This window comes from Rosa rugosa, chromosome 1 (assembly GCF_958449725.1).
Source record: "Rosa rugosa chromosome 1, drRosRugo1.1, whole genome shotgun sequence".
NCBI lineage: Eukaryota > Viridiplantae > Streptophyta > Magnoliopsida > Rosales > Rosaceae > Rosa > Rosa rugosa.
The window spans coordinates 58,135,263-58,147,913 of NC_084820.1; the positions used below are offsets into that span (position 1 = coordinate 58,135,263).

At 38.9% G+C, this 12,651-nt stretch overlaps 4 protein-coding genes across 4 annotated transcripts; all 4 read right to left on the minus strand.

Annotated features, from left to right (window-relative positions):
- Positions 1-97: 97 nt before the first annotated feature.
- On the minus strand, positions 98-1,490 carry LOC133725681 (probable leucine-rich repeat receptor-like protein kinase At1g35710). The gene is made up of 2 exons (XM_062153032.1): positions 863-1,490; positions 98-660 (listed from the first exon to the last, which is right to left on the minus strand). The coding sequence occupies exons 1-2, from the start codon at positions 1,476-1,478 to the stop codon at positions 239-241; spliced, it is 1,038 nt and encodes a 345-aa protein (XP_062009016.1). The 5' UTR covers positions 1,479-1,490; the 3' UTR covers positions 98-238.
- A 412-nt stretch (positions 1,491-1,902) lies between these two features.
- Positions 1,903-3,649, minus strand: LOC133725682 (MDIS1-interacting receptor like kinase 2-like). Its single transcript, XM_062153033.1, has 2 exons — positions 3,334-3,649; positions 1,903-2,606 (listed from the first exon to the last, which is right to left on the minus strand). Exons 1-2 carry the CDS (start codon positions 3,647-3,649, stop codon positions 1,903-1,905), a joined length of 1,020 nt encoding a protein of 339 aa, XP_062009017.1.
- Positions 3,650-4,569: 920 nt separating this feature from the next.
- On the minus strand, positions 4,570-8,277 carry LOC133725680 (phosphatidylglycerophosphate phosphatase 1, chloroplastic/mitochondrial). Its single transcript, XM_062153031.1, has 5 exons — positions 7,579-8,277; positions 7,409-7,486; positions 7,167-7,240; positions 6,967-7,074; positions 4,570-4,732 (listed from the first exon to the last, which is right to left on the minus strand). Exons 1-5 carry the CDS (start codon positions 8,237-8,239, stop codon positions 4,616-4,618), a joined length of 1,038 nt encoding a protein of 345 aa, XP_062009015.1. The 5' UTR covers positions 8,240-8,277; the 3' UTR covers positions 4,570-4,615.
- Positions 8,278-10,458: 2,181 nt separating this feature from the next.
- On the minus strand, positions 10,459-11,866 carry LOC133725683 (xyloglucan endotransglucosylase protein 1-like). Its single transcript, XM_062153034.1, has 3 exons — positions 11,508-11,866; positions 11,199-11,392; positions 10,459-11,078 (listed from the first exon to the last, which is right to left on the minus strand). The coding sequence occupies exons 1-3, from the start codon at positions 11,784-11,786 to the stop codon at positions 10,664-10,666; spliced, it is 888 nt and encodes a 295-aa protein (XP_062009018.1). The 5' UTR covers positions 11,787-11,866; the 3' UTR covers positions 10,459-10,663.
- Between the last annotated feature and the right edge of the window lie 785 nt (positions 11,867-12,651).

Sequence of the window (12,651 nt, forward strand, 5' to 3'; positions counted from 1 at the left end):
TTTAATTTCAGAAACTTTCCAATGATTGTTGAAAATTTAAAAGTTCCAATTTCGGAATGGTATTTCGAAGTTCTGAAATTTTAGGAGCGAAATTGAAAATTTTTTATACCCTAAAGAGCAAGAAACAGACGGTTTCACTTCATCCAATACACGGATTTTCTTTAGTACATAAGCTAGGACAACTTTGGTCTATAAACAAAACACAAACAGTCTAATAAGATGAAATAAGGAATGATTCTCACACAATTTCAGAGAGAAGGACGGGTGCAGATTGATGTCCAGGAATACAAGCATTGTCAAGCAGCTGTGACAAGGTAATCTTGTCAAAGCCGAGAGCTAGTAAAGATCGCCTTTGATGTGATAGCTCCTGGGAAACCTGCTTCATGGTTGGCCAAGATTGCGGATTGGTTTGCAAGCATGAAAATGCAAGCTTCACAATAAACCCCAGTTTCTCTGCAATTTGACCTCTAGGAGCTGAAAGGCGTTGATCCAAAATGTCCCTCAGCGGTGTATCAAGCACAGTATTTGATGTCGATAATGAGGACGAGAGAACTGAGATCATGAGGTCCCCCGGATGCTTTCCCATGATCACTTCTAGAGTTAACACTCCAAAACTATAGACATCACATTTCTCATTCACTTCCATTGTGTATGCAAACTCTGCAAGGTCAAAATGGTTCAACGTTTACTTTGCTAGACAGTGAATCTTGATCACATATTAAGCAAGAATACTTTATTAATGGTATAGATTACATTGACTTTCTAACAATTTAACATGTCACTTTTTCTAGGAAGGTAGTTTCATATATTTTGCCAGTAATATGGAATGAGAAAATTAATGAAACTAAATATAAATAGTTACCTGGAGCAGTGTATCCAAATGTGCCTGCAAATGAAGTCCAATTGGAAGAGTTGGGCTTCAAAATTCTAGCTGTGCCAAAATCAGATATGTAAGCGTTGTATTCTAAATCCAGCAAGATGTTCTTGCTTGATATGTCTCGATGAACAATTGGAGGCGAGCAATCATGGTGCATATAGGATAAAGCATCTGCCACACTCTTGACAAGGTTTACCCTTGCAATCCATTCAAACATAACTATTTCTCTGCCATTGTGTAGCAACTTTTCTAAGCTTCCCCCTTCCAGAAACTGGTAAACCAAGAATGAGTGGCGTGGATGTGTGCAAAAACCATGGAGTTTCACAATGTTTCGATGACGAGTTTCTGAGAGTGCACGGATCTCACTCTGGAAAGCCTTGAGATTTGCTACCCCACTACCATCTTGTACTGTGTGAATTTTCTTCACTGCAACAATCTGGCCTGTTTGCAGCTTAGCTTTATAAACACTTGCATGCCCCCCTGCTCCTACACAATGCTTAGAGTCAAATTCCTCTGTAGATTCAATGATGTCCTCATATACCAATTTCCCATCATAGCTCCATATTGAAAAGAGATTCTCAGTTTGTACTTCTCCTGGCATTTTCTCCTGGCATTCTCATATACCAATTTCCCATCATAGCTCCATATTGAAAAGAGATTCTCAGTTTGTACTTCTCCTGGCATTTTCTGTTTTTCGCTTACAGTCCGGTGACGGCGACTAGTGTAGAGAATGCCAGCTACAATAAACACAAGAAACAGTGTTCCAAAAATGGGGACTGTGATCAAAATGATGTTAACATTATGCTTTACCCCCTTGCTTATTGTAGATGAGCATGCCTTCAGACCTGTAGCATTACCACACAAGCCTTTGTTATTCTCTAAAGCTTCAACCGGAGCCTCAGTGAATGCTTTGTTGTTGGGAAGAGGACCCTCCAATTGATTGTAGGAAATGTCAACAGCGGTTAAACTCAGCATACCGTGAAAAGTGGATGGCAAGGAACCAGAGAGCTCATTGTGGGACAGATTCAATGATTCCAAGTTTTCCATTTCTGCAAACTGTGGCTGTATGCCAGTATCTCTCCTCTCAGTAGATTATGACTAAGATCGAGAACCTGAAGATACTGTAAGCGGCCCATCTCTGAAGGCAGATTCTCTGTGAATCCATTTGTGCTCAAATTCAAGTTCAATAACTTTGAGCACCCATTTAATTGCTCAGGAATTGATCCTGTCAGATTGTTTGCTGCTAAGTTGAGATGTTCAAGATTGGAAAGTCTGCCAATTTCCATAGGAATACTTTCTGAAAGTTTATTACTACCCAGGTTGAGGATGAACAGTGATACTAATCTCCCCAGTTCTTTCGGAACATTCCCAACTACATAATTCGAGGAGAGGTCGAGTACTTGACGAGGAAGCAGTTCCCCAAGCTGTGGAGGAATTCCTCCGGAAATCCTGTTATCAGAGATTTTCAAGCTTTGCAGACTCTGGCACTGCACCCACTTATGAGAAATTTCCCCATAGAAATTGTTATAGCTCAAATCAATATAGTTCAAGTGTGGATAAACTCCAAGATCTTCGGATATATTTCCTGTTAACCTGTTTCTATCAAGCCTCACTCTGTATAAGCTGGAACAGTTCCTGAAACTTTTCGGGATGGAGCCAATGAAGTAATTGTCATTTGCTGTAAAATTTACAAGTACTCCACCATTGCAAATTTCCTGAGGAAGATAGCCTGATAACATGTTGCTAGATACCCCTAAATTTTGCAAGTTTGTAAGGTTGTTTAGCTCTCCAGGAATAGAGCCATTGAGATTGTTTAAAAACAGCCCTAACTTGAATAGCAATATGAGCTTGCCTAATTCTGGTGGGATGAGGCCACTCAATTGATTTTGCTGGATATCTAACCAGGTGAGCTTGGTCAAGTTTCCTAAAGATGAAGGGATGGATCCATAAAATGTATTATTCAGAAGTGCTAAAACAGTCAAATTGGCCAGGTTTCCTATGGATGCCGGAATTGGACCAGTTAGGTTGTTGAATTGCAAGTGGAGCTGATTAAGGGATTTAAGGTTCCCTACTTCTTGAGGGACGGTTCCAGAAAGTTGATTACTCCCCAGATATAGGAAGGTCAAGTTGCCCAAGCTCCATATGGAGGCAGGGATTGGACCTGTCAGGCTGTTTTCACCAAAACGCAGCTCTTTGAGTGACCTAAGTGATCCTATTTCATTCGGAATTGATTCATTCATGTGATTAATTCTCATCCAGATTTAGTATGTTAAGACTTGTCAGAAGCCCTATCTCTGATGGGATTCTTCCAAAGAGTTGATTTGTAGCCAAATCAAGGTAGATGAGCTTAGAAAGGTTACTTAAGCTTGAAGGAATGTTTCCATATAACAAGTTTTGGCTGAGATTTAGGCTTAGGAGAGAAGGGAAGGATGAAAAGCTGAAAGCATAGAAAGTACCTCTTAAGCCAGTGCGAGAAAGGCTAATGTTAGTGATGCTTCTGAATTCATTGCAAGCAATTCCAGTCCAGTTGCAAGGACTATTTCCAACCCATGAAGACATAAGAGCTTGGTTTTGGTTGTCAAGGCTATGCCTCCATTTAAGGAGACCCTCTGCTTCTAGTCCCTCTGTTGATACTGATGATGGAACTGTAAAAGATACAGAAATTGCAACTTTGAAACAAAAAATTGAGACAAGGGACATGACAACAAGGTTGAATAACCCTCGACAGGGAACAATATTATGATAGAGTAGTTTATCTCCCAAATACACCATGATTTAAAGCTCTGAGGATCTTTAGCTGCAACGAAAAGATGGATACACTAGAGGATGAATGTCAAAGACTCACAGTACGGATTTAAGTAGAGGAAATTTTTCAATATTAACCATTCATACTGACGCCATATATATTTGAGGAATGACCCTACTGCCACTCATCCATCTGTCTTTGGTAACCCTCATTCCATTCTTTTTGTTTCTCCTCTACGTGAAGCTTTACTCAATGGATGATATTGTGCAAATCCCTATCCATGCCACAATTGCACCTTGTCTTCTCTAATGTAACCATTTTCTTAAGGGTCCTTGTCCATCAATATCAGTTACTTGTTATGTGCCTTATCACTGCTTAAGAGGTCGAAGAACGCTATTTCCCATGTCATAATCAAGTTTAAAGGGTCATTTTTGTTGTCTTCGTCTATCAGTCATCATAAGAATCCACATGATCAACAAAAAAATAATTTGGGCCGATAGTAACATTATTCTTTTTTACTAGTACAATGCGATTCCCGCCGGCATAAAAAAATTCCATGTTGAAATGTATCTCAGCAGTACAGGTTTTTGATGGAATCCCTCTACTAAACTGATTCCATGCAGTAAGGGTTGTCATTTCTTTGGCATGGCTCCATAGCTAATGTAAATGGTTTGGCCTTTAAACATATACATGTCAGTTAACATGTCATGAATCAAACTCTATATTTCTATAACAAAGATGATAATCATCTAGTAACGTTTGAAATGGGCTGCATGTTACCTTTATTGTTTTGTCTTCCCTCTATTTCTTTGTTTTTTTTTTTTCTCCACCTTCTAAGAAGCCAAATTGTGTGAATTTACTTGATTACCAAGGAACAAAGGTAAAATTTCTCTCATCGCTTTGAACTATAAAATGCAAAACCAATAAAACCATTGGCACAGCTACCTACAAGAATTTTTGTTCCTGAATAAATTAACATTCAACAGTAGTTCTTACAGAGGTGGTGGATGTTTCACACACTGCATGCCATCTGGCAACAACCTATGACTCATGGGTTTTAACCCCTTCCTAGACCAACTATTCACAAGGGCTGTTTCTAGTTTCCTCACCTGCAATTACCGCCAGTAAAGTATTAGAGAGAAATAGAGCAAATCTGGAACTTTAACTGCAAAATAAAAGGCATATATTTTTTTTTTGAAAAGAAACAACTCTTTATTGAAAAAGAGAAAGAAAAAAACAAGGAGGCGGACAAGGAGTCCGCTAAAAAGAACAAAGGACAGCTAGGGCAAGAGGCTTAGCAAGACGACTAAAAGAACAAACACAGCTTAGGGACTTAAACTACAGCTGCTTGTCAATTAAGAATAATAGAAGAAAGACTATAATCCTTGAAATCCTTAGAAATAGAAGCCCATAAGGATGCCCAGAATTTGACTCTCTCCCACATGTCTTCCCTCTCCGAACCTCCATAGTTTTCAAAAATTCTTCTATTTCTTTCCAACCAGACCACCCAACAAACAGCTAGCACCCCACATCCCCAAAGGGTTTTTGCCTTTTTCCCTTTACCAAAAGCTAAAGGTTTTTCTCTTAGCAATTCGCTTCTCTGTAAAGGAGTTGTCCAGTCCACTCTTGCCTCCCTAAAAAGCTTTTTCCATAAGTAAATAGTCACTTCACAATGCACAAAGATGTGATCAGCACTTTCTCCATGGTTTTTGCATAAAATGCACCAGTGAGGAGAAAAACAACTTCCCGGTCTTTTCTTTTGAAGGACATCACAAGTATTCGTCTTCCCCAATACCACAAGCCACCCCAAAATCTTCACCTTTGTAGGGACCTTGACGTTCCAAATAAACTTTGCAGGAACAAAGATTGGATCTGAAGCACCACTAGTTAAAAAGCTATGGAAAGATTTGCAAGAGAATTTCCCAGTAGTCTCAAGCTTCCACCTCCTTTCATCTGGATTGGACTCCACTAATCTGACATTTTCTAGTTTAGTCATCAACGAGGCAACCTCTTCAATCTCTTGGTCATTTAAGTTTCTCCTGAAACCAAAGTCCCAGCTCATCGGAAAGGTGAGAGGGATAGCTAACCTTTCCACCAAAAAGTTAGTGTGTGTTGATAGTCTGAACAACCTTGGAAAGTAGAATTTCAATGGTTGATCCTCTAGCCAAGAGTCTTCCCAAAACCTCACTCTTTTGCCATTGCCTACAAATAGTTTATGACAAAGGGAATATTTGCTAATTCCTGCTGAAACATCCTTCCAAGGACTTCTACTTGATCCACCCGAGATTGGCTTTGTGTCCCACCCATTCGCATCATATCCATATTTGCTCCTTATTACAGCATGCCATAAGGACTCCCTCTCCAAAGGAAATCTCCAAAGCCATTTCCCTAGAAAAGACTTATTTCTTGCTATAAGGTTCCCAATTCCCAGCCCTCCTTTTTCTTTGCTTTTCGACACTATCTCCCAACGAACTAGATGGTCCTTCTTACCCTCTGCGACTCCATTCCAAAAGAAATTTTTCAAAAGAGATTCTAACCTCTTTTTCAAAAGGCATATATTACAGGTAACTCCCAGAATATCTTCATAACGATGTGTAACTACTAAAAATCCATTCATTCTTTTCTAACATCCTTTCCCAGCTTGCCAATACCTAATGCAAGAAGCTCAAGAGCATAACTTTTTTACTAAGATAGTGCTCATTGTTTGAAATTTTAAATCATTTTGTGAGGGGTTGCACATGATTGGGAGTTAAAACTTGTTTGGTTGCATTTTAAGTTTGTAGTTGATTAAGAGCTTGAAATGGAAGGGGCAGAAGGATGGAATGCATCTCGGGAAACAAAGGTATCAGTTTAAATCCCTCTACTTAGATTCTTTGGGTGTACTTATGCGGAGCTGAACACTCAAAATGGTCATACGTGTAAAAGGGGGAGTCATTCTATAAGCTCAAAGCCTACTCTACTTCCTCTTTACTCTTTCACTTGGGGTTTTTCTTTTGATTCTTAGTTTGGTTTCCCCTCCTCCTCTCCTTTATTCTCAGTTTGCCAAAACTTTGGTTTTTCCACCTTTGCTCTACAAGACAGTATGAGAAGAATCTGAACTTTCCTAAACCACAAGGATAAAACCATGGAAACATGGGGCAGCTACAATTATTGACACTAAAAACTAGGCATTTGGCGAATGAAGTTTTTGTGGATTGATTTTAACCAATTTGGGTAAAGATGAACCATTAGCACTAACAGCCTAATCAGATTCTTACAAGATTTTGCATGTTGTTTGAAAGAAAATGGCCTAGCAATCTCTAATAGTGCATGAAAGAAAATCAGTACATGAAAGAAAACCAACCTGCCTGACAATGAATGGCTCCTCAGTAAGACTCAAAGGTCCAGTTAAGATAGTTAGAAAGCCATTTTGATTCCCATAGACAATATCAGTCAAGGGTCGATCACCCACCTACCCAAAAATAAAAATAGGCCATCAGCATTCAGTAATCCAGACAACGATCAAAACAAACAATTCACCAGGTCTATGAATTCTTGTCTTACCATAATAAGATGCGACGACTTACAACCAAAATGCTTCTCGATCTCTTCAGCTGTCCCAGCCGGTTTCTTCAATCCTACAGCATAACCCACTATCAATCACCATATAAACTCTGCAACCCCTAACAAAATTCGCAACTAGGCAACCCCTAGTATCTATAACATAGTGTTTCACATACATAATGCGACAAGTTCAAAACTTTGGAGCAAAACTTATGCTCAAATTGTGACAAACAAGCACTTACTATGCCTTATGACTTTAATTCCAATAGCCCCTTCAAGCTCCCTAGCTTTCGAACCATCATGGTCATATTCATTCAGCCCTAACAATCAAACCAATACCACATCAAAAACAAAAAAACAAACAAACCCAGCAGTAAAAACAAAAACTTTATCAAATGCTGCCAAAATTTACCAGCGGAGTTACTGAAGACCGCAATATCTGGACCGAAAACTGATTTACATTGCTCCAATGAGGACCCAAGAGGACCCCAAAGCGTCAAAGAGTAAGGCACAGTGAGAGTGTTGTCCTTATCAAACACAACGCCCTTGAAGCCCCTCCTGTGAAGCTCAACCCAATCAATGTGCCTTATATCAGGCACCGAAACGTGAGGCAGAGCCAAGTGCTGGTCTTTGGCGAGCACCCTAGCCGAAAACATTATGGCCCCAAAGTTCAGTCTCTGCCCCAATGCGGCTTTCAAGTCTGCCCACCACATGTTCGACGAAACTCCCCTGTGAACTTCGCCTTGATCTTCAAATGGGCTTTCCGGGCCTTCGTCGTTGCTGGTGCTGGTGTCGCCGGAGGAGTTGAATTGGAGGAAGAGTGCGTCGTAGTGATATGGGTCGGAATCGGTGCTCCGGTGGCTGCGTTTGTGGTTCTGGTTTACTGGGTGGTCTCTGCTGCAACTGTTGGTGTGGGATATGGAGAGGGCACAGTGGGTGGTGAAGTGGGTTTGGGGCTTTTGGGGAAGGGAGAGGGTGTTAGGGTTTTTGGAGGGCTGGTGGAAGAAGTGATGAGAAGGGTTGGGGAGAGCGTAAGGGCATTTGGGCAGCGGAGGTGATGAGGTTGACTGCATTTCCAAGTTGCTCTTCCTATTTTAAGTCTTGTTATTTTAGGGATGTGCATTCTTATGGATCTTCAACGTTGTGATTTGGTTAGCGACAAAGCCCAAGAGTCTAGGGGAACCCAGGGCCACATCTTTATTTTGTATTTTCCTTGATATTAATAATTAGTAGATGAATAGGTAAGTCAGCTCGATAAAACTCGTGAAGCTTGATTCTCGAACTGAATTGCTCAAATAAATTGCTACGTTCATAGAACTAATAAATTCAATCTTAAGTTTAGTAATATTTGTATTATATGAGTGACTGATTTGAGTTTAGTACATGCTCAATTTATTGAATAGTCGACGCATATTAAGATCACAGGAGTCGGCGTGTGATATTGTATACACAATTATATTTTAATATCTATTTTTTAAGTATTTCTTTGATAACATTTTTTCAATAGAATTTCGCATATTTGATCATGAAATCGACTAAGTAAAGTCTGCATTGGAGTTCATTCCACAAATGAGTCAAGTCAAACTAAGCTTAAGAGAAAGCCTCCCCAACCTAGGTTCGAACCCCGAAGCTGTCAAAGTGCTCAGGCACTGAGCTGCAATGCACAGTTGGGGCATTTCACATGCGCCGAATGAGTTTATCTTGGGCCTAGGAAGCCTTTGGGTTCCCCTTGACAAAGTCAAAAAAAAAAGCTTAAGAGAAAGCAATCGATGCAAACTAAATATGTCATCGATTTTTTATCGATGTATCCATTTATAGATCCGCACTTTAAATTCTTAACGTTTTTCTAGCATCCACATCATATCAATATATTTGTCTATATGTCTGTATTGTTAGATCCTCGTTGTTTTTCCGATATCCTCGATGTTTTATTCAAAAACCTTTCCAATACTCACCCGGAAATATATATATACACACACCTTATGCATAAAAGGTTGAATATTTACAGAGACCAAGTTTATCCAATGTGTATGATGTCTCAAGTTCAAATTTTGAATTTTAAAGATCCAAAAAAAAAAAAAAAGAGTTGAGTACTTGTTTCTATTTGTGAAAAGTCCCTTCAAATAATTGGTTATGCAATCTCATGATCTCGTCTTGGGTTGAGGCTTCTGGGAATCAGGTGCTAATGCTATTGGAGGAGCATTTATGTTTTGTCTACTTCTGTGGGATGTGTATATATCAAAATATTAAGGGGGGTGTATTCATTTCAGAGTCTACAAGATTTTTTTTTATTTTAAAAGTCCATGGGTATTCAATTGAGATTTTAAACAGTCATTTAAAATCTTGGTGTATTCAATTAAGATTTAAAATTATCCATTCAAATCCAGTGATATTCAAAAGTATATGGATTTTAAGGATTTTATTAAATGTTGGATTTTGGAGGATTTTATAGTGTTTCTTATATATATCAAAACTCAAAAACAATCCAGCCACTTCCTTAGAGATTTTGATGGATTCTTTCTCACTCCAAAAATGAAGAAGCTCTTCCTCACAAAAAAAAAAAAAAACAGCCCTCAATAGATGACACTCATCCATTTTGTCTTCCACACATTTTCCCACTATCCTCCTCTGCATCTGCTCCAATCTAATAATTTTTATATTTTTATCATTATAGCTTTAGAAGTCTTGATCCTTCTAGCTAATTAAACTCACTTTCAATGATATTGTTAAGATGATACATACACACACATACATACACACACATGTTTCGTTTGTAAATTAGATATGAAATAAATTATAGCATTAGTTTACTACTTTATTTTTTGTGTAATATTTTGGCTATAGTATTATACAAAGATGGAAAGATCGATGCCTAAGGTCGAGTTAATGAATACTTGAAAATCAAGCATGCTATACAAATGTGAAAGAATTTGAAGGATATATGAGTCAATAGTTAAGATTGCAAAGGCATACGAATGTCATTGATATAGCATTATAGTTGGATCCATATATCCATTGCTTAATTAAGGAATAAAAAATTAACTTATCAAAAACATCATTAGGACTTGTAAAATCTAAACAAATACTAGTAAATCAACTCATTAGAATCAATCAGAATCTATATGGAATTTAAACAATCCGTGGATTAAGTAAATCCATGAATTATAAAAACTCAAACAGAATCTTTTAAAATCTGAATTGAATACACCCCCCTAAGTCAGGAATGCTATACCCAGTTATTGATGTTAAACAAATTGCATTTTGGTATTTGATTTTATATCAACGTACCCAATAAGAAAGTATGAACTCTATATTTATTTATTAATCAAGTGTTTGATTCTGAATCTCGAATCAGCTTACAATTAATAAAAGAATAAAAAAAATCGTGGGACGGATTAATGTGCTGTTACAGACCTATATTTGCACAAAGAACGAAAGAATTTTGATCATAAATGAAGAGAACAAAGGAATATGTGATCATCTGTCTTCTGGTATCTCTAGAACCTTGATCGCTTGCATTCGACCGGAAGGCCTTGGGGGAATCTTTTGAGGTCAGAGCAGTAGTTGTACACCATGAACTTTTGTTGCACCCATCGAAGCCTATTTCGCCCTGCAGCATCAAGCGTTTGAGTCTGCCATGCACTCTGCTGTGTCTTATCAGTCGATGCAACGGTGGCGACACCGCAGGAGGAGGACGAGGATCCAGCAACACAAGCATTGGCCTTGAAGTTTCGGTACGAAGCAGTGAAAGGAGCTTGCGTCCAGTCAGTCTTCACACGCCCGCCTTGTGTAGCCCAGTCGTCGGCATTCCACAGACTCGAGTAAATCCTCATTGGCTGGTTTTTGGGGAATGGAACACCAAATGATTCCATGTTGTTGAACACTCGGATTGGAATGTTGTCGACAAAGAATCTGCAAATCAAATGGAAGTGAATTTGCATCAGAATAAGTTTTCGACAAATTAATAGGCTAATAGATGGTGCAAGAAAATTTGTAATTGAAGATGAGCTAGTGTTAATAATGGTCACTCACATAATGCGTTGGGAGTTCCAGACAAATGAGTAGGTGTGGAAGGCCGTTGTGGGATCAAACCAAAGATGGAATTGTTGTTCTCTGTCCCCTTTGCCCTGACCGAACACATTGGTGTGGAGAGTGTAGGGATCTCCAGATGAGTTGCCCAAAAACTCGAAGTCGATTTCATCATGAGTTGGACCTTCAGAAGATAACTGCACATATCCATGTGTTTACAAAGTTAATAACCAATAATGCATTTATGCAGCTGTATCTATAAAGTTAATTGAAGCACACAAGTATCACAATGGAAGCTAGAGTACTACTTACATAGTATGTAGTGACAGTGCCAGCCGAGTTACCAGGCACGAGCTTGATTTGCATGTCGATCCTTCCGAATAAGTACTCGTTCTTGGATTTGAAACCAGACCCAGAATACTTGTCGAGGTTGAGCGTGAGAAACTGTCCTCCTTCGAGTATCTTAGCGCGTTGATCGCCGAATGTAATGTCAAAGTCTTGAAAAAAATTACCAGCTGAGGCAGTGATGGCTAGAAGAGAGGTGATGAATAAAGAAAGAAGCAGCATCCTGGAGATGTTACAAGAAGACATTTTTGACTAGCAAGTTGAGAAAGAGCAATGATATGAAGAGTAGTGAGTGAGAAGATGAGGCTGTTGTGTTTGATGGTTGAGTTTGAGCTCTGAAGCCCTTTATATATGTCATAAAGTCAGTAGTGAGACGCGTTGAATTATTACATTATAGAGATGGAGCCATGGATCCGGTGGTGGTATTTGATTTAATAAAGTTGAAACCTGGCGACAGGTTTGCAAAATAGAATAAAGAATAAAGTGAAGATAGCTTTATCTGGGCGAGGTGGTGCAAATATGGCCAGGAATATATTGACTGCTGGGAAAGTCCAACTAGTTTTAGAGCTGGACACAGGTTTGCAAATTAGGCCTATATGCTGAGGAAGCTGCATAGGAAAGCGAGCAAATCCGTGTGTGAGAGCCTAGCCTGTTTAGGTAGCTAGTTTGTGAAGCATTGAAGTGGGTGGTCGATGGTGATGGAACGAGAACAACCTGTACATGCTGGAAGAAGAGACAACGTGCACAAGTATGGGCGATATGCACCTCATATTGCCAATGAGTGGGGTGAGGTGAATCATATATTGCCCTTAGAGACCCAGGTTTAAATCTCCACGTGACATTTTCTTTTTCTTTTTTGGCCAAACAAAGCATAATTTAATAAATAATAAAATTATGGATCCAACAAAGGGTCTAATATTAGACTTAAAACAAAAAACAAACAAATTCAAATTGAACAAACTAAAGAAATATACTGAATGCATAAACTTTTTTTTTTTTTTTTTGAAAGGTGGATTTCATTAAACGCATGTCAAGATAGCCATTACATATCCTTCTGCTGCCTTCAACTAGACCTATCAAGAAGTCGTAGCAAGAGTACTACTGCGATACA